Source organism: Staurois parvus, unplaced genomic scaffold, assembly GCF_062004578.1.
Source record: "Staurois parvus isolate SC_StPar_1 unplaced genomic scaffold, SC_StPar_1.0 ptg000663l, whole genome shotgun sequence".
Taxonomy (NCBI): domain Eukaryota; kingdom Metazoa; phylum Chordata; class Amphibia; order Anura; family Ranidae; genus Staurois; species Staurois parvus.
Window position 1 is genome coordinate 693,646 of NW_028318459.1, and position 19,958 is coordinate 713,603.

The 19,958-nt window shown below is 43.9% G+C and overlaps 1 protein-coding gene across 1 annotated transcript; it reads left to right on the forward strand.

The window, feature by feature from the left end:
• Window positions 1-4,568: 4,568 nt before the first annotated feature.
• On the forward strand, window positions 4,569-16,394 carry TMEM52 (transmembrane protein 52). The gene is made up of 5 exons (XM_089651862.1): window positions 4,569-4,731; window positions 9,017-9,060; window positions 9,161-9,205; window positions 13,699-13,868; window positions 14,434-16,394. The coding sequence occupies exons 1-5, from the start codon at window positions 4,669-4,671 to the stop codon at window positions 14,730-14,732; spliced, it is 621 nt and encodes a 206-aa protein (XP_089507988.1). The 5' UTR covers window positions 4,569-4,668; the 3' UTR covers window positions 14,733-16,394.
• The last annotated feature ends 3,564 nt before the right edge of the window (window positions 16,395-19,958 follow it).

Here is a 19,958-nt window from a genome sequence, read left to right on the forward strand (position 1 = left end):
CTAAACCGCTGGAAACAAAAGTGAGTACACCCCTAAGTGACAATGTCCAAATTGGGCCCAATCAGCCATTTGCCCTCCCCGTTGTCATGTGACTCCTTAAAGTTACAAGGTCTCAGGTGTGAATGGGGAGCAGGTGTGATAAATTTGGTGTTATCGCTCTCACTCTCACATACTGGTCACTGGAAGTTCAACATGGCACCTCATGGTAAAGAACTCTCTGATGATTTTCGACCAGGGAGAGATCTGTACGTAAACAATACAGATCTCTCCCCGTCAGCTCCTGCACACTGCATAGCAGAGCCATACAAAGCAGTGTGCTCACAGTGAAACACACACATACACAGCCCACATAGTAAAACAGCACACAGTTAACCCTTTGATCACCCATGTTAACCCCTTCCTGCCCAGTGCCATTAGTACAGTGTCAGTGCTTTTTATTAGCACTGATTACTGTATTGATGTCACTGGAGATGTCAGTGACACCAAGTCAGTTCCCCCAGTGTCAGAATGCCTTCCGCTGTCCTACTATAAGTCGCTGATCGCCGCCATTACTAGTAAAAAATAAAACAAAACCAGTATATATACCGCCATTTGTAAATGCTATAACTTTCACGTAAACCAATTAATTTACACGTAATGGATTTTTTTTAGCAAAGACACGGAGCAGAATAGATTTTGGCAAAAATTTATGACGAAATTTGTTTTTTTACATTTTTTTACTGGATATGTTTAAAAAATTCAAAAATAGAGTTTTTTTGCTCAAAATATTTTTTTTTTAATAGCGCAAAAAATGCACAGGTGATCAAATACCACCAAAAGAAAGCTCAATTTGTGGGAAAAAAAGGCCGTAAATTTTATATGGATTCAGCATTGCATGACTGCGCAATTGTCAGTTAAAATAACACAGCGCCGTAACGTAAAAAAAAGCCTGGTCAGGAAGGTGGGGGGAGTAAATCCTCTGGATTTAAAAAAAAAAAAAGGCAAAATCATTTACAAATCCAAAATCGCAATCTGTTGTTATTATTATACAGTATTTATATTGCGCCAACAGTTTGCTCAGCGCTGTACATTACAATGGGGGACAATACATGAGACAGTACAATAACAATACAGTGCGATATACGAGGGATCCGAGGGCCCTGCTCCTTGGAGCTTACAATCTAGGAGGGAGGGGATAGTGGTACAGGAGAAAAAGCTGTGGGGGATGGAGTGGTAGGAAGAGTGCAGGAGATCGGCAGTTAGCAGAGGGTGGAGTAGGCTTCCCTGAAGAGATGGGTTTTTAGGGTGCGCCTAAAGGAGAGGAGAGTGGGTGATAGTCTGATGGATTGGGGTAGGGAGTTCCAGAGGATGGGTGATGCCCTGGAGAAGTCCTGGAGGCAGGCATGGGAAGAGGAGACCAGGGAACTAGAGAGAAAGAGGTCTTGTGAAGAGCAGAGAGTGCGTTTTGGGTGGTATTTGGATATTAGGTCGGTGATATAGTTTGGGGCAGTATTATGGACAGCTTTGTATGTCAGTGTTAGAATTTTGAATTTGATCCGTTGGGCAATCGGAAGCCAGTGGAGGGATTGGCAGAGGGGGGTGGTGGAAACGGAGCAGTTGGTAAGGTGGATGAGTCTGGCCGCCGTATTCAGGATCGACTGAAGCGGGGATAGCCAGCGGCGAGGCAGGCCAGTGAGGAGGGAGTTGCTGTAATCCAGTCGTGATATGATGAGGGAGTGGATGAGCTGCTTAGTGGTTTCTGGGGTTAGTAATGGGCGTATTTTGGTGATGTTGCGGAGGTGGAGTCTACATGAGTTTGTTAGTGATTGGACTTAGGGCTGGAAGGATAGATTGGAGTCTAGTATGACACCAAGTACTCTGGCTTGCGGGGTGGGCTTGACGGTGGCAAAGTTGGACGTGATGGAGCAGTCAGTGGGGGGGGGGGTGCGCGAGCTGGGGGGAAAACTAGGAGCTCGGTTTTGTTTTTTATGGCATGGGCATGCATGGCTTCCAGTGGCACAGGGTGTTTATTGATGAGGTGACAGAAGACAGAAGCAGCCGGATGAATTCTGCAGTGTTTAGAGATATACTGTCAGCCGAGATTCAGTCAAATGCATCAAATTTGATTGGAGGGCGCTTGATAGTACAGATGGACAATGATCCAAAACACACTGCAAAAGCAACCTAGGAGCTTTTGAAGGAAAAGAAGTTGAATATTGTGCAATGGCCGAGTCAATCACCTGATCTCAACCCAATTAAGCATGCATTTCACTTCACTTTCACAAGGCAAAACTAAAGGCAGAAAGAACCACAAAGAACAACTGACGACAGCTGCAGTTAAAGCCTGGCAAAGCATCAGAAAGGAGGAAACCCAGTCTTTGGTAATATCCATGGGTTCCAGACTTCAGGCAGTCATTGCCAGCAAAGGATTCTCAACAAATTATTAAAAATGAACATTTTATTTATGATTATATTCATCTGTCCAACTACATTTGAGCCCCTGAAAATGGAGGGTCTTTGTACTTGATATTTATGTTCAACCCCTTGAATTAAAGCTGAAAGACTGCACATCAAATTCATTTGGATTGTTTTGTTTTATTATTCTGATGGCATACAGAGCCAAAAGTATAAAAATTGTGCCCGTGTCCAAGTGTGTGTGTACCGTATTTTTCACTCCATAAGACACCAAAAATGGGGGGGGGGGAAATGTCTGTGCGTCTTATGGAGCGAATATTGACCAGGTCATCTCCTGTACTATGTCCACAGTCTCTGGTCATTTCCTATAGTACATCCGCAGTCTCTGGTCATTTCCTGTACTATGTCTGCAGTCCATTGGTTCAGAATATTTTTTTTTCTTGTTTTCCTCCTCTAGGTTTGTCTTATGGAGTGAAAAATACACTCACACACACAGGTTCAGTTTAAGGAAGTGGAGCGACATCCAATCTGATATGTCGTCAGTAGGCTGGTGATTCGGGCGAAGACTGAAGGGGTGAGGCGAGGGGTCGAGAGATAGATTTGCGTGTCGTCGGCATACAGGTGGTAGTTGAAGCCGTGAGAGTGTATGAGTTGGCCAAGGGAGGAGGTGTAGATGGAGAAGGGGTCCGAGGACAGAGCCTTCAGGGACCCCAACAGAGAGGGGGAGTGGGGGGGGGGTGGTAGCGTTGTAGGTAACGCTGAAGGAGCGTTGTGATAGGTAGGACAAGAGCCAGGAGAGAGCGGAGTCTCTGAGGCCAAGGGAGTGTAGTTTCTGGAGGAGGGGGTGGTCAACTGTGTTAAACACCGCGGAGAGGTCGAGGAGTATGAGCACTGAATAGTGGCCATTAGCTTTAGCGGTTAGCAGGTCATTTGTGATTTTGAGTAGGGCAGTTTCGGTGGAGTGTAGGGGACGGAAGCCGGACTGTAGGGGGTCGAGGAGGTGGTTGTCGGTGAGGTGGGAACTCAGGCGATTATAGACTAAGCGCTCAAGGAGTTTGGATGTAAATGGCAGCAGGGAGATGGGTCTGAGGTTGTTCGGGTCGTTGGGGTCCAGGGAGGGCTTTTTAAGTATGGGAGTGATGTGTGCGTGCTTCAGAGGGGAGGGGAATGTGCAAGAGAGGGAGAGATTAAAGATGTGTTGTTAAAAAAAGACAAATGGACTGATGACTGTGGATCATAATAGTCAAGGTTTTCTGCATTAATATTTAGTAGTCAGTGCTTTTTATTAGCACTGATCACTGTATTGGTGTCACTGGGGATGTCAGTGACACTAAGTCAGCTCCCCCTGTGTCAGAATGTCCAGCGCAGTCCCGCTATAAATCGCTGATCACCGATATTACTAAAAAACCTCCAGTATCTATACCGCCATTTGTAAACGCTGTAACTTTCACACAAACCAATTCATTTACACGTATTGGGACTTTTTTTTAGCAAAGACATGTCGCAGAATACATTTTGGCCTAAATTTATGATGAAATTTGATTTTTAAAATTTTATTCCTGGACACATTTAATAGCAAAAAATCAAAAATATAGGGTTTTTTTTAAATTGTCGGTCTTTTTTTGTTTATAGCACAAAAAACAAAAACCACACAGGCGATCAAATACCACCAAAAGAAAGCTCTATTTGTGGGGGAAAAAAGACGTAACTTTCATCGGGGTGCAGTGTTGCATGACCGCGCAATTGTCAGTTAAAGTAACGCAAAATATCGCCTGGTCAAGAAGCGGGTAAATCCTCTGCAGGGTAAGTGGGTAACACAGGTATGAAGGGGGCAGGAAGTGAAATCTCCTCAAAGGGTACAAAAATGGCAACTTTCCAAGTAAAAGGAGTTATGCCCCCCCCAAGTCCTGTCTCCAGTTCTCCCTCATAATACAATGGAGAGTTGTAGGAATCACACAACACGGGCACCACGGATGAGAGGGTCTCAGTTCCCATATGGCCCTGTCCCTGGTATACGAGTGGCGTAGCCCTCCTCAGCTCCCTCAGTCAGAGCCCGCCTTCCCCTCCTCCCGCTCTCCTCGCCGCACACAGCCCTACTGAGCGTAGTGTGGGCGGGACCGGGCCACCACAGGGCGGGGCCGAGCCTATGGGCGTGTGCGCGGCTATAAAGCGTGGTGATGTCAGCGTGCTCCGCAGTTCTGTGGCTGGGTATCGGCTTTGTGGTGTGTCTTTCGGTGCTGAGCGCTCAATCTGCCGGTCCTGTTACCCCGAGCCATGTGGATGTGCGGAGACGAGTCGCGGGGGAGGCTGCTGGCGCTGTGCTGTGTGCAGATCATGGTAAGCTCCGCCGGCTTCTTTGTTGTCGGGACGTGGAATGCCACGCCACGTGAAGCCCCCCGCCCCCCCTTCCTCCATCCATGCCCGATCCTCTGCAGTTCACGTCCACAGGCAGGAAGACCCCCTCCCCCCAGCCTGCCTGTGGTGGGTGATTGACAGCCTGTGCTTGGAGGAGGAGGGAGCACTGCAGCAGCTGCATCACTCCCCCCTCTATGTACCTAGATGGAGGGGGTAGTGATCTCCCCCCCCCCCCCCCCCCCCGGGACAACTCCCCTCTCCTTCTACGGCCTCCTCCATCTCTGGGCTGGATCCCCTCACGTATACCCCCCTCCATAATACCTGTGATCACACTGGTACATGTGTAGTATTGGAGATCTCTGGGAGGTTTACTAGGAGATCCTTGTCTTGGCTGCTGCAGTGATTCCCCCCCCCCATCCTCCTCCTCCATACAATGGCTGCAGCCTGGGCTGACCTGTCAGTTGCTGGGCTGCCGCTAACCAATGTCTTGCTGGCCCTCTGCTATGTGTACTGCTAATGGGGCTGGTGTAGAGGAGGCCATACATGTCCTGGTCCCATCATACATGTCCTGGTCCCATCATACATGTCCTGGTCCCATCATGCATGTCCTCACAATCTGACAGATCTATGGATCATGGCCAAGACCCACAACATGGCATCCATCAAAACCTAACGAATGTATTTGCGGCAATTATAGATGCAGTGCATGTCTGTGTGGACATGCACATCCGTCCCTGGCCCAAGGAGCTGACACTCTAAGGTTCCCTTCTCCCATTCATAAATGCCTGTACTAACAGAAGCTGGTTACCCTGCTGGCGTGTGTGGGGTGAGGGTGGTACCAGAGTACCTGGATGCATTTGTTGATATTCTTGATCGGTCTGATAGGAGAGTGGAGCAATATAATGAAGTGAGCGATCAGATTTTTCACCAAGGCAGTAAATCAGCCGGCTATATGGTTGCAGATGCAATTATTCTGCATATGGTCACCCTGAGGGCTCGTTGACATCTGTGCTGAAGATCACTGTGCAGAGAGTGTTTGATGAGCAGTTGGCGTGAGCCGTGTCACCTTGTCCTTGCCTGTCCTAGCCCTGGAAATCTCAGCATTGCACTGCACATGCATACCTTGCACGCTCTTAGATGGTCCCGGTGCAGCCCTATTTACTTGAATGGGCCGCATTAGGTGGTGATGCTGAATGCAGCAAGGTGGGGGGGGGGGTCATTATAGCTGCCAAATGCTGCAACATCCTTTAACTGCTGTGTTATGTTAAGTAAAGCGGTAGGGAGTTGTTAAAACTGCGGCTCAGTGACCTGTTTTTACCACCGCAAGTGGAAGCTAGGCCTAACAAAGATTTCTACTAGACAGTGGTGCCCCCTGAATGCATGAAGGTAAAAACCTTGAGCCTTTCCAACCATTTTCATTACCTTGGGCTGTTATGCAACCAATTTGGATGTGGCAATGTTTGGGTGACATGTTTGCATTCCTCCCCCTCTATGGGATATTAAGAGCTCCTTACATTCAGGTTTTTCTGACATGTTGAACAATTCTTTGGTGTTTGGTTATCATTGCTCATCCATAGAGAGCCATATGCTACCTACAGATGTGTGATGCAACAGTCAGTCTAACCAGGGATGAAAGTTGCCATGCTTGCCTGTTTGTTTCTTGGATTGTTCACACCATAATAAATATATATTGACAGAATAAATTGTATATATGTGTATCTGCATTGAGATGGGGGGGGGGGGGGGGAAACCAAAATTTAAATCAGCAGTTAATCACTGTGATAGTTAAAAAAAACCACAAAAAATAAAATGACAGCATTCGTAAACAAATACAAATAAAAACCAAATGGTTATAGCATAGTGAATTGCATATGGTGAATAAAAATACAATTAAAATGTCCATGTGAAAACCAAATTCAAGTTACAGCTAAAGTCCCTTCTTCAGAGAGTACCAAGTGTGATCTAGGTGCCACCACCATAAACACCTCCACATATAGATGTCAGCCTCTTACCAGACTAGATGGACCACAAAGGTAGTCATGGTCATAGACCGTTCAGCTCATAGATGTGCAATCACAATCTCACCATAGCAGACTGGTAACCGTAAAGGACGATGCTCCAAAATGGTTAGACCATTAAAGCAGTGGTCTCCAAACTGCGGCCCAGGGGCCGGATGTGGCCCTTTGCTTGCCTTTATCTGGCCCTTGAGTCACTTTTCTTCCCAGTGATTCAACTCACTATTCCTCCAACTGACACCAACAATGGGGTATAATTCTTGCTACTGACATCAGCAATGGGGCCCATTGACACCTGGGGCCCTATTTTGCGATAGTCTGGTTGACAAGACAAAAGTCCATCCAGTTAAACCATTAAAAAAGTTATAATCCTACACCCACAGTTGATCCAGAGGAAGGAAAAAAAAAACCCAGCAAAGCATGATCCAATTTGCTGCTGGGAAAAATTCCTTCCTGATCCCCTGAGAGGCAATCGGATATTCCCTGGATCAACTTTACCTATAAATGTTAGTATGCAGTTATATTCTGTGTATCTAGGAAAGAATCCAGGTCTTTTTGTAAAACAATCCACTGAGCTGGCCAGAACCAACTCTTGAGGGAGTCTATTCCACATTTTCACAGCTCTTACTGTGAAGAGACCTTTTCCATGTTTGGAGATTAAATTCCTTTTCTGCCAGATGTAAAGAGTGCCCCTTTGTCCTCTACTTCTCCCACTGACACCAACAGGTCACTATTTCTCCAACTGACACCAACAATAGGGCACTATTCCTCTCACTGACACCAGCAATGGTGCACTGTCTCCCCCTAATACCAAAGATGCATTGTTTACTGACACCAGGACAATTTCAACTCCCAGTGGCCGCAGATTTGCCCCCTTGCTGTCTGAAGGACAGTAAACTGGCTTTGTTTAGAAAGTTTGGAGACCCCTGCGTTAAAGGGTGACGGTAATGGAACTCCGCGCTCATAGTGGCCATAGTGTCAAACGAAAACACATACATAGTAAAGTATGCTCAAAAAGACTCCATTAAAGTCCCCAGTTCACATTTAAAGATTCTGATGCAAGATAAGCTGATGGCTCCAGTGTGGACAGGTGCTCAGCATGGCTGGCAACACAGGCCAACGTAGCAATGTGATGACGTCACATACCAGCCCTGCCTGTATTTGCTTTGATTGCTTAAAGCAGGAACATTTTATCGGCTCTATTTTTTTTCCCCAAGGCAGCAATCCCCAATGTATAGAGCAGCTGTAGGTTAATATGCCGTATAGTGCATAGAAGGGAAAACCTGTTTGATTTCCATCCTGTTATGTAGCAGGAGCTGCGTGCAGTGTAGCCTATCTTAATCTATTGGGATTCAGCAGCTGCATGGACATCCTCATGTCCTAATTTTACAGGTATGCAGGAGCTGGTGCCCAGCCCCAAACACACACTTCCTGCAATCAGGGCTGCCTGCCTGTCCAGTTAGGATGTACAGCTGTCCATACAGCTGCTGCATCCCCATACATTGCAATAGGCTACCTGCATGCAGCACCAGCCGCATAAACAAACCATGCTGTATTGGCCACAGCACCCACAGTAAGGAGCCCTAAAAAGATGGAAGTGCTACAGGTTACTTCAAGTCCATTAGAAGTTTATTGGTAAACTGAAAACTAAATGCATTTCTGGGGATCAAGGCTCCCTCTTCATTGGGGCTGAGATATAAGGTGACCCAAAATCATAAATATCTAAAAGCTGCATCCATAATATGGTGAACGAAGAATTGACCGTTTGGTACATATTGTAAGATGTTTGTATCGTTTTACGACAAGAACGTCATTAAAAGTATAGATTCATGGATATGAGGTCTGTTCTGTACATTCGGGTTGTGAGAAGATTATAGTAAAGCTGGTGTATTTGGAAGTAACCTTCTTGTACCCAAAGCTGTAGGAAAACTCAGGGCTGTATGAAGTCAATTATAATGTATGTCACGGATGCCTAATAGGAAGCCAGTAATATAGCATACTATTCTGCAAATACTATAGCACTGTTGTGTGGTTTTTGTTAGTATGTATGCATTTTCAGGGTGCATTCGGGAATAAATGGCAATGCCCACAAGCACCATGTTGCTTCATTGCATACTTTGTAATGTGAACAAGCCTATAGTGACTGGTCTGCTTTTTATTGTGGTCTTTATGCAATAAAACTTTTTTTTTTTTGTGCTTGTATTCTTTCCGCATTTATTTTTCTGTGATATAAACTATTTTTCTTTTTTCAGATCTCATTATGCCTGGCTGATCACGATGATGACGACTGTGATGGGTGAGTTTTTTGTTTTTCCTAAATCCTTCTTGTTTCACGGTTTTTATGGGATTGTTGCCATTCTTACACTTTTCTTTTGTTTTTGTTTTTTTTATTTTAGAAAAGTTTGTTCAGCCACAAACTGGGTCAACCTGTGGTATGTCTGGTGAGTAGAGCTTATTACAACTTCTGGACCTGTTTGTTTTGTTTTTTCATTTTTTTTGAGGTAGTCATGTGGATATGTGCCGCAATCTATAGGATGCGGAAAAACCTTTATACAGATGTCACCAGAGATTTAGAGCCTAGGTTAATTTTGTTAAAAGCGTTTTCTGCAGCTTTGAACATCTATTCATAGTATTGGCACTTTTTTGCCATCTGTCTGGTTGTTGCGGGAAGCTGGCCGTTTGCACAATAGTAAAATTAAGGCCAGTCTTTGCTGTGACCCTCAGTGGCATTAGAGCTGTTACAAAAATAGACCCTACCATGTGTCCTCAAAGCAGAGGCCAGAACTATCATATGAAAATAGTGCCTCGTGATGGGGCCCGTTCTGTTTTTCTTTTGGGCATACTGAATGATTAGGAATCCATGTTTGGGTTTAGCGATGTTTTTGGTTAGATGAAGTTTTGTAACAAAATGGTAAAACTGGATGCTGTTGTATAGAAGCTGCATAATGTGGATGTAAGCTAAAATGTAACTTGCAGTCCAAGCCCAAGTCTTAAGATGTGGTGGCTGCATTAGTTTTTTTTTTTCACCTGGTGATCATGCAAATAATTTCCATGGCTACACATTTCTCCATTGTATCTATGGGCCCTAAACATGACTGCCTTTGTTCATCTCCATTACATGGATATGCAATAAAGGCTTGTATACATAAACAGCTGGTGGGGTGGTGAAAATAGGCAATTGAGTCCTTCAGTTTTACCACCCCTGACCATCAAGCAGAATGCTTAACATGGCCATGTTGGTACACAGTGCAGCAAAACCTTTATAACAGATCAGGTTTGGCAGGCATTACTGCGGCCCAGTGACATGTTTTTATTCAATTGAATAGGTTACACAATTGGAAGCCAAGTATTTAACAGTCCCGCTTGGACTGAGAGAAATAAAAATGGTATTCAGGAGTGTCTACCACCCTCTGAAAAGCAGTCCAATGCAGATTGCTTTGCAAAAGTGAAATTAGTTATAGGGGCAGGTCTGGTGAACTCAGTCAGCCCTGGCTCATGTCTTGGATACTACGACCAGAACCCCTCAACCCCCCCCCCATTACAACGGTGCTGAAGCTGAATTACTGATCACATGACTGGATAAAAGGCCAGTCACAGCGACCTTTTACCATGTGATCAGCTGTCCATAGACACAGCTGATCACAAAGTAAATACAGTTGCAGGTTATCGGTGGCACTTTCCTCACGCTGTCACAGGATAATACTGCCGATAACCAGCAAGTGTCAGAGGACATCTGCACTGATAATCAGTGCAGTCCCAAAAGTACCCAGCAGTGCCGACAGTCAGTGCCCATCATTACAGCAAGGTTGTCCAGTTCTGGGAGGGTCATATGATGTCCTTCCAGAATGCGCCCCCAGCGTGGTCAGGCTTCTTTAAAGAACTGTTTTCAGGCATTGTCTAAAGGTGGATAGATTAGGAGATAGTTTGACAGATTGTGGTAGGGAGTTCCATAGGATAGATGAAGCTTGGGAGTCCTGAAGGGGAGCATGGCAGAAGGTGTGACGGGAACTAGCGAGCAGAAGGTCTTGGGAGGATCAAAGAGGTTTGATATTAAGACCAGGTTGTTGATGTAGCTGGGGGCAGAGTTGTAGATGGTTTTGTAAGTTGGTATTTTGAATTTTATTTGTTGGGCGAGTGAAAGCCAGTAGAGCGATTGGCAGAGGGGTGGCACACTGAACTGTTGGTAAGGTGGATGTGCATGGAAACCGCATTCGTGATGGACTGGAGGGGGGATAGCCTATGTAAAGGTACTCCAATAAGGGAGTTGCAGTAGTCGGTGAGAGATAACCAGGGAGTGAATTGGAAGCTTTGTGGCATCATTGGGTAAAAAGGGGCGTATTCTGGAGATGTTGCAGAGGCATGATTGGGCCATTGAGTATGATGTCAGTCTAGGGACTGGTTAGTCAATAAATGGGCAACAGTGGCTCAATGGTTAGCACTTACACCTGGCAGTACTAGGGTCATTGGTTCAAATCTCAACCACCTGCCTGGAGTTTGTATGTTCTCCCTGTGCCCGTGTGGGTTTCTCCCTGTGCCTGCGTGGGTTTCCTCTGGGTACTCCAGTTTCCTCCCATACTCCAAAGATATGCTGGTAGGTTAATTGGATCCTGTCTAAATTGGCCCTAGAATGTGTATGTATTAATGTAAGTTGGGGACCTTAGATTGTACGCCCCTGAGGGTTAGGGACTGATGTGAATGTACAACATATATGTAAATTGGTGCTATAGAAGTACCTGAAATAAAATAAAATAATAAATGCAAAAACTTCAACTGTACAGCATACAAAGGGAGGTCAGATTTATTGGTATGTAAATGGCTACTGTTACAAGGCGATAGATTTGGCTACAATTGGTGTATTGCTGCATGGCTGTAATATGTAAATGTTCTAGATGTAATAGAGCCAGATGTGCTGGTTTCCTTTTTAGGAAGGGTTAAAACCACAGTGTGAGGTCAGAGTATTAGCAGTGACAGTTGGAAGGAAGTTGTTTCTTTGGATATTGACCTCGGCACTAAGTGGGATTGTCAGACTGACCTTTGTAGCCGGGTTTCTTCAGAAGCTTTGTCTAGGAAATGCATGCCTATGTTAAATGCCAGGAAATGACAGACTTCCATGTTCTATACTGTGGATGATTTTAGCATGGAGTCGGGGAGTGACTCAAGGTTTATAACCTATAAGGGACAGTTTGGGCAAATCGGAGTTGAACTGGCAGCATTCTAATATGAAGATCAACTGGTTATTGCTTGTAGCACCCCACTGATGAATTGGGGTTTTGTGCACATTGGTTGGGTGAAGGTAAATGTAGAGGTCACCAACACTTTGGCTGGTCATACACTGTATGGATTTCATTGATCTGAGGCTGTAATTTGTTCAGTGAGTGGCCCTGTTGGCTGTCTCCTGTTCAACAACCTGCAAGTGTCACATAAAATTGTTGGCTGAACAGCAGCTGCATCCAGTCGGTTGCTACTGCAATTTGTGTATTTTCACAGCCAGCTGTCTAAATACAGTAGCCTCAATGGGAGACTTGTCCATAATGTGTAGCATGGATTCCGGAACTGGTTTGAATAGAAAAGTCAAGATGTTTGTCCAGCTTTACCCTCAAACTGCAGATCTTTGGACTGGTGGCTCAAAAGTGCAAATGATCCAGCCCTTGTAGTCAGTGGGCAGCTTTGAGATTTCTCCATGCTATTTGTTGGGAGTCCCAGCAGCCTCTGACAACATCCTTGATTGAGAACATACTCTGTGGCTGTAGGACAAGCCTTAAGCTGGTTGTAGATGGTTTGAATATCAGGTGGTTCAACAGGGACTGGCCAAGATTCTCTGGGCAGGCTGGTTGCATCCAAGATGATCCAGCAATCGTTGTGTACAACCAGCATTTTGGCTTTTTACATAAAATTGTTGCTGGTGGTTGTAGCCATAATTGCATTCGCAGCGCCTCGCTACTCCCTGCCAGGAGAATCTCAATAGGTCTTCGGGAGGAAGTCTGGCTGATGGGGATATCATGCAATGAGTGCTACTACTTTAGTAGGCCTTTTTAAAGTTGTAAGCACTTTAAAACATGCATATGGGATCGATGAAAGTGCAGAATTGCTTTTTATTAGACGTGGCTTTGTTCACATTTTGATTTGAAGCTTATTCTTTTGATTTAGATTACTAGTCCTAGATGTTACTAGATACCAATGAGCCACCTAGATGTGGTGACTGAATTAGCTTTTCAGGCTTTTGCCCCCAGTGATCCTGCCAGTAGTATACTTGTCCTAGAGCAACAATGCTTTTGACTCTAATGCAGGAGTGTCAAACTGGCGGCCCTCCAGCTGTTGTGAAACTACAACTCCCATCATGCATCTGCCTTTGGGATTCATGCTTGTAACTGTCAATCTTGCAGTGCCTCATGGGACTTGTAGTTGGCAACAGCTGGAGGGCTGCCACTTTGACACCTGAGCTCTAATGTATCTATCCCATGGCAGCATTTTAACCCTAGGACAAGTATTGAGTAGGCCTACAGGACATGTCATGGCCATACCATAGGGAGGAAGTTTTTGGAAGTAAAGTGAGAATAGGTCAGCAGAGTTGGGAGTACATGGAAAAGTTTTTTTTTTTTTTTATTGAACAGGGCAAAACTTAATTTTTGTTTAAAAGATAATCACAATTTTTAACAGACGAATGGAGAGCACATATGGAAAGTTTGTTGGGGTCTATGTACAGTTTAAAGTCAAAGCTTTGATATTTTAATTTGTCATATGTTGTGTATTCTGGTTGGCATTGGTTCCTTTGCCTGGCTGGGTTTATGTGCTAGCTTTTGGATTAGACTGGTCCACTGACCTTTTTTTTCTGCTCTTGCAAATGGGCCTTCTGTGTTAAAGCCTTTTATAAAAGCGATGACAGCAAGAGAAGCCTTTCCCTGTCTGTGTTTATATAGTTTCTTTCTTTCCCCAGGCTGATTCTGGTCACCATATTTCTTCTCCTGCTGTGTGGGACCACAGCCAGCTGCATAAAGTTTTGCTGCAAAAAGAAGAAACCGCCTGTGCAAAATTTACCAACTCATCCCTATGAAGTGACTGTGATTGCCATTGACAATGACAGCACCATTCACAGCACAGTCACCTGTAAGTAGCTACTTTTGAGCAATTTGTAAATCTTTTAATGTGGACTTATAACGAGAACCAGTCACCATGACTAAATTATCCCAATATGACTAGGAAAGGGCCAGAAAGTATGGCAAGGAGATTTCACCACTATCCCCTGGAAGATATGGTGGGGGGGAATGCCACTGAAATGTAACCAATTGGATTTTTTTTAACTGTTCCCATACAAGCTCGCTATAGACTACCATTTAGACTAAAGTTCCAATTTACTGTCAGGTTATAAAGTGCTGGGCTTTGCCATCCTAAGTACCCTTTAACACTATTAACCCAGTGCAATAAGCTGTGTAGCTATCCTATTAAAAATCTAATGCAGGTCACCGCCATGGTTTGGAAAATAAAACTTTTTTTTTTTTTTCCTTGTGAGGAGTTATGCTTTTGCTGCCCACTATTGTAACATTGTGTTGAGCTGCCATTTAAATGACACTTTGGTTCTTGTTATCCTAACACTGAGCTCTTTACATGACCAATGCATTCAGCTTTGCAAGGAATGTTTATATCCTTTTTTTTTTTTTCTGATCTATTACAGCTTACAGCTCAGTGCAGTATCCTCATATGTTTGCATTTGGTGATATGGACAGAAGTGCAATGTCACCACCAGCTTACAGCCTCTATGCTCTAGAGCTCCCTCCAGCCTATGAAGAAGCCATAAAAATGGCTAAGCCCAGTGGGGATGTTGGCACCTCTGTTGCTGGCCCAAAACTAGAGGACATCAGTGAACAAGATGGACCTGAAGAGGACCAAGATCAGCAGCAAGCCTCCTCAAATGACACAGACTCACCACCTCACTATGAGGAGACTGATATTACCCAACCGCAGGTCCACTGATGACTAACTATAGACCCAGAAGCCTGTGCTTCCCAGAGCTTGGCATGGAATCTTCAAGGATCAAATTCTGCTACAGATGCCAGGGAGCAAGAGCCCACCTAATCTTGTTTGTGTGACCTACATATAAGGCTGGAACTTTCTGAGCAATGCGGCCTCTTGCTAGCCAGTGTCATGTGAACCGAATATTAATACCCTTCACGTGTTCAGGGCAGACCTGGCGTCTCCATCTCTGCAAGTTGATAGTGGACGGTCTACCCCTGTGCTGCAAACACTTCTGGAATCCCCTGCCATGGATGCGGACTTACGCAGTGGGTGTAAAATCATATGCAATACTTTTTAGTTTCTGAATGCAAAACTAGCCAAGCTTAAAGGGATGCTTTAATGAAACAAACAATTTATCTTTGAAACTTTTACTAGTTAAAGAACCTGACTATGGACTTCTGCTGTGAAGATCTGCCATGTTGAGATCTCAGCCTCCCTTCCCTTCTTTCCATGACTGTGTATTGTAAAGTCTATAAAAGTTCTCCCACTTAAAGGGCAGGCAATGCGTGCAGAAAGGGTACTGAATCAGTAGAAACTCTACATATTCTCATGGCTATAGAAGCTAGTATAGTTTTCCATGCCAAGTTTTCTGAGCTATCACCCACGCAATAAGTATGTAAGGGGAAACCTGTACTGAGGGCTGCTTTGGCAGAGCTCCTTCTGAAAATTCCAGTTAACCGGCTCAGTCTTCATTATTTTCTCAGTCATTGGCCTGGAACAAGAATACTGCAAAGTAGATTTACATTTCTAGACCTGAATACAAGTGGCAGGTCTGCCTCCATGTATTGAAGCCATTGTATCAGCATGACAGCCAGGTATTTAGCATTTTCAGAAAGCTTGCAGCTACATCCTTAATACAGATTTCCTATAAGTTTTATCTGTTAAGAGAAGTTCTTTCCTCTATGTAATAGGAATTAAGTTCAACATTACTGCGTGGTTCTATTTTTGTTTTAATTTTTTTCCCTAATCTATTATTTCATTTAGCAATAAGCAGATCGTCCCGCTTTATTTCAGGCACTTTGCTTGTAACTCACTACCGGTTTTGTGCTGCAATAATTCTCCTGTATATTTATGGCCTGCTATCTGTCACATCTTTTTAGTTTATGATCGTTTTAATCCCCTGAGAATGTTCACATGCTCACAAGGTCCCACAACGCAGCCATGTTAGTCCGGGCGTGTCTGCAAAAGGATCTATTTTTATTGGTCATAGGTATGATCTTTTGTAAAAGTGACTCGACTTGTCCCTGGGAAGGGCAATGTAAAACATATGTAGCATGACCCATTAACCTCTTCACCAGTTTGTGCCAACTCCCCTGTACATTCCGCCTGTTATCTCGGGACTGACATCCTTATCAGTCTTTGTCTCCTTCTTGCAGAAGGTGTCATATTTTTCTAGCAAATTGCTGGAATGGGGTAACTCGTTGCTAAGTAACGGAACTTCTGTAAAGTGTCCAATATTCTATTAAGAACTGTCACTGTAAATTTGTTTTTATGTGTATAGTAACTTAGGCATAATGTATTGTTTAAACTATATCTGCTAAATGTGTGTAACTATTTTTTTTAATTAACCGACGTGGTTCAGTAAGGCTAACACAAATAAAATTCTAACTGTCCTATTGAGCCTTATTTTTTTTTTTTTGTGTTCCTAAAATTGATCCAAGATATAAGAGCAGATATCTCGCCTGCCCAAGTGTTCCAAGTTGGGTTACTAAAGAAAAATGGCTTTATATAAAGTGGCTTTTGATAGAGTAGGAAAGGTCGGCCAGATTTTTATGTGGCTTGTGTTTCTGCTAGGTAGACTCAGTTTTTTTTTTCTTTAAGTTCTGAAGTTTCTTTGGGGCGATTATTGTCCATACGGCAGCCCATTCAAGTGGATGAGGTGCCCTATACGTGACAAGCAAAAACTCCGCCCAAAAAACGCATGCGGGAATGTGAATTCCTGCTATGCAGAGGTGTGAACGGGGCTTGACAGCGGAGTCTCCATCCACTCCCTCCTATGTACTTGTATATAGACAGCCATATACAATGCAATCTGTACAATCTCTGTACAATTTCCTTAGATTTTCCATCTATCTGCCCAAACACTCTGTATCCAATCAGGTGGGCCCTTGCACTACAAAGTTTTTTGGATCTAAAGGAGGTTGTACAATCAGATTGTATAGTGTATGTGAACTTTACAGAACCCAATTCTCCTGTTTTCAATGCTACAGCTCTCTCCACATAGATTGCTGAGCGATCAGATAACCGCCTATGCCAAATGATCTATGCACAATAAAGTTAAGGTAGCAAAATAAAAATTGATGCCTGTGTATTTAGTGAGAACAGTGATCACTGAGTGCATTTCATTTAATATTGGTGCACATGGAAGGGGGTGAGGGGTAGGAGGGTAGATGATACAGGGTGTGCTAATGACGTCAGCTGGTCCACTCCTTCTAGTGTTGGTACCTAAAATCTCTACAGGAAATGAGGCAGAAGAAATGGAAAAGCTTTTTATTACATCCATCTGAACAGTGACAAAGGTGGGTAGAAAAAATGGAAAGCTTTTGAATTTCTGCAAAAGTACATTCATTCTATATATTGGTACATAGGGAAGCTTGAATTTAGGGGAAAAGTGAACAGAGGTGAACTTGTTTGGATATAGAAGGTAAGCTTTATAACTGGCAGTTTATTATATTTGCTTTTCTTTTTGTACAGCCATCTGGACCCTGACATAAAGGTGGGTAGAAAAAAAAATCAAAAGCTTTTGAATTTCTGCAAAAGAAAAAAAAGCTATATTGGTACATAGGGGAGCTGGAATTTAGGGAACAAATCCTTTAAAGTGGTTGTAAACTTCAGAAATGAACAAAGCATATCCCTCTATAGTGTGTACTTGTCTCAGTCCAGAACACTTAAGTGTCATTTCTTTGAGCTGCTTCGTTTCTCTATATCCATGAATCACTTCTGACAAGTTTTCCTAAAAAATGATGGGAGGGAGTGCCAGCAGATTGACAGCCTCAACTCTGTTCCTACCAACTGTGCAGAGACAGGTCTCTTCCCTCCAATCAGCTCTCCTCACTCAGTTCTGCTGTGCATTTCCAGCTCTCTGTCCCCTAATTTCTGAACTCAGACAAGCTTTTTTTTCTTTTTTTTTTTTTTTTTTAATTCTGGACTTTTGAACAGATGTAGAGAAGACTACAGATAGACAAAAGTACAACTTATGAAGGAGAATTTGTTCCATCTGTTACCTGAGGCCAGCCCCTCCACTGGCTACACATGTAAAGGTTTACAACCACTTTTTACACTCCGGCTACACATACAGTATTCTCTTTAGAGCTGATGGCATTGCCTAAAGCCTGCAGTGTGAAAGCTTACAAGCCCAAGAGCTCTTGTCTGACAACTTTCTACTGTCTGATGTTTTACCCCCTAAGCATCTCAATCTGTATTCATTGAACAGGATTTTATGCCACCTATCCTGATGTAAGCAGTCTTTGTAACGTCTGGTACGCTGGGTTTTTTTATATATACTTTGCAATAAAAAAAACAATTATTGAGCAAGAAAGAGCATACAATATTTATAAACAAAAAGTTGGTGTCTGATATACTACCCTGGTGAACTTGTGGTTTCAATACTAGTGATGAAGCTTTTGAGTCATATTGACCCAATAGCTGAACACTTGGAAGCTTCCCTAGCAGCGCTGTGTCCATATTGCAAGGGTTAACTGCTTGTTCGGAAGTGTAAACTAAACAATTTTTATTGCAAAGAAAATGTACAACTGTTGGAGAAGAGAGACAGGCACATAGTGAATGGTCTCTGGTGAAGTGGAGAGAGTCTCAAATGCTGGCTGTGTCCTCTGCTGTTTAGTATGCCGCTTGTTTTGCTCCAGAAGAGGGCTTCATGTAGAGGAAGATCAGGAACGGGGCTGGAATGCACATGACGTAAAGCGTGTTGGTGTCACCAGATGTTACGCAACATGTGTTTCTGAGTAGGCTCACTGCAATGGCCTGTCAAGCATGATCCTTTGTCAAGCTGTGTAGGTAGAGCTGTGGTGCCTCCCTCCCCTTCCCCTCCATAGAGTGCTGGTAAGAATGAGACACCACCCAAGTTACATGTATAGATTCTAATCCACCCAACCATTAAAAATGCAGGATCCTGTTCTGACATCTGCAGGGAAAGGTTGTTGGAAAGGTCTTCTAGTACTCTGCTGATGTATGAGTCTGTCTGCACAGCATTGATTGGCGCTGTACTGGTCACATGAAGGTTAGAAGTCCTCTGTTAAACGCACCACTTCCAGCTGGCAAAATGTGATCTCTACAAAAAGTTATAATTCCTCAGCCGTGACGTGTGCTTTACAACCAAGCTTGTGCATGCTGTTCTGAAAGGCCACCCATTAGTCATAAGACCAGCCTGTAAAAAGAAAATGCTTTCTGGCAGCTATTGTACCATGTTGCTGATCTCTGACCACCCCAAGAATCTGACTTCTGGATTTATCCAAGATCTGCTCCCCTGTCAGCTGTTGTGGTTCTTCCTTTTGGCTCCTATGTTACTACTGGATGTAGATGCTAGCAGGAGGAACTATGATGTCCAGCAGGAGAGCAGGTACACTCCTCTCAAACTAGACCGCCTGGTTCCCACAGCAGAGCTCCATGGGCTAGCCTACAGGTTGGTCTGCTGATGTCAGACTAGACTAATATTTATGGACACCTGAGAGAAATTAGGGGGTTGACTACTGAAAAGGCCAGTTGTCTGGTGTCAGTACTTCTAAGGTCCTGACTAAATGCAAGTACAAGTATGTTGATCAGGAAAGTCAGAAGTCCCTATATATTTGCATGTTCTGGGTTATCACTGAGGCAATCTGAGTTTTGCAGTAACGTGCATTGCATTCACTTTTCTCTTCCATAGATTTTTTTTTTTCTCCACCATTTACTTCTGTAAGCTCCAAAGTGGGTGAACACAGTAAAATCCATGCCACTTGTGTTTTCCAATGAGGAAGAGGCCCTGGAGAGCCACTGCTCTCATGCACATCAGTGGATCGAGATGGTGTCCCAGTAAGTGTTAGGGTGGACCTGCTGCACACAAGAGGTTTTTACCTTCATACTTAGAATGCATTAAGGTAAAAAAAACCTTCAGCGTTCACAACCGGTTTAAGGCTTGGTTCACATCTGTGTGGGCACTGCTGCTGCGGATCCGCATGAAATCCATGCAGC

What these genes read in the sequence shown, in the direction of transcription:
- TMEM52 (XM_089651862.1), top strand. Translation starts at nt 4,669, where the DNA reads ATGTGGATGTGCGGAGACGAGTCGCGGGGGAGGCTGCTGGCGCTGTGC. An exon ending in GATGATGACGACTGTGATGG is followed by an intron (nt 9,061 to 9,160) that starts GTGAGTTTTTTG and finishes TTTTTATTTTAG; the next exon opens with AAAAGTTTGTTCAGCCACAA. An exon ending in CATTCACAGCACAGTCACCT is followed by an intron (nt 13,869 to 14,433) that starts GTAAGTAGCTAC and finishes GATCTATTACAG; the next exon opens with CTTACAGCTCAGTGCAGTAT.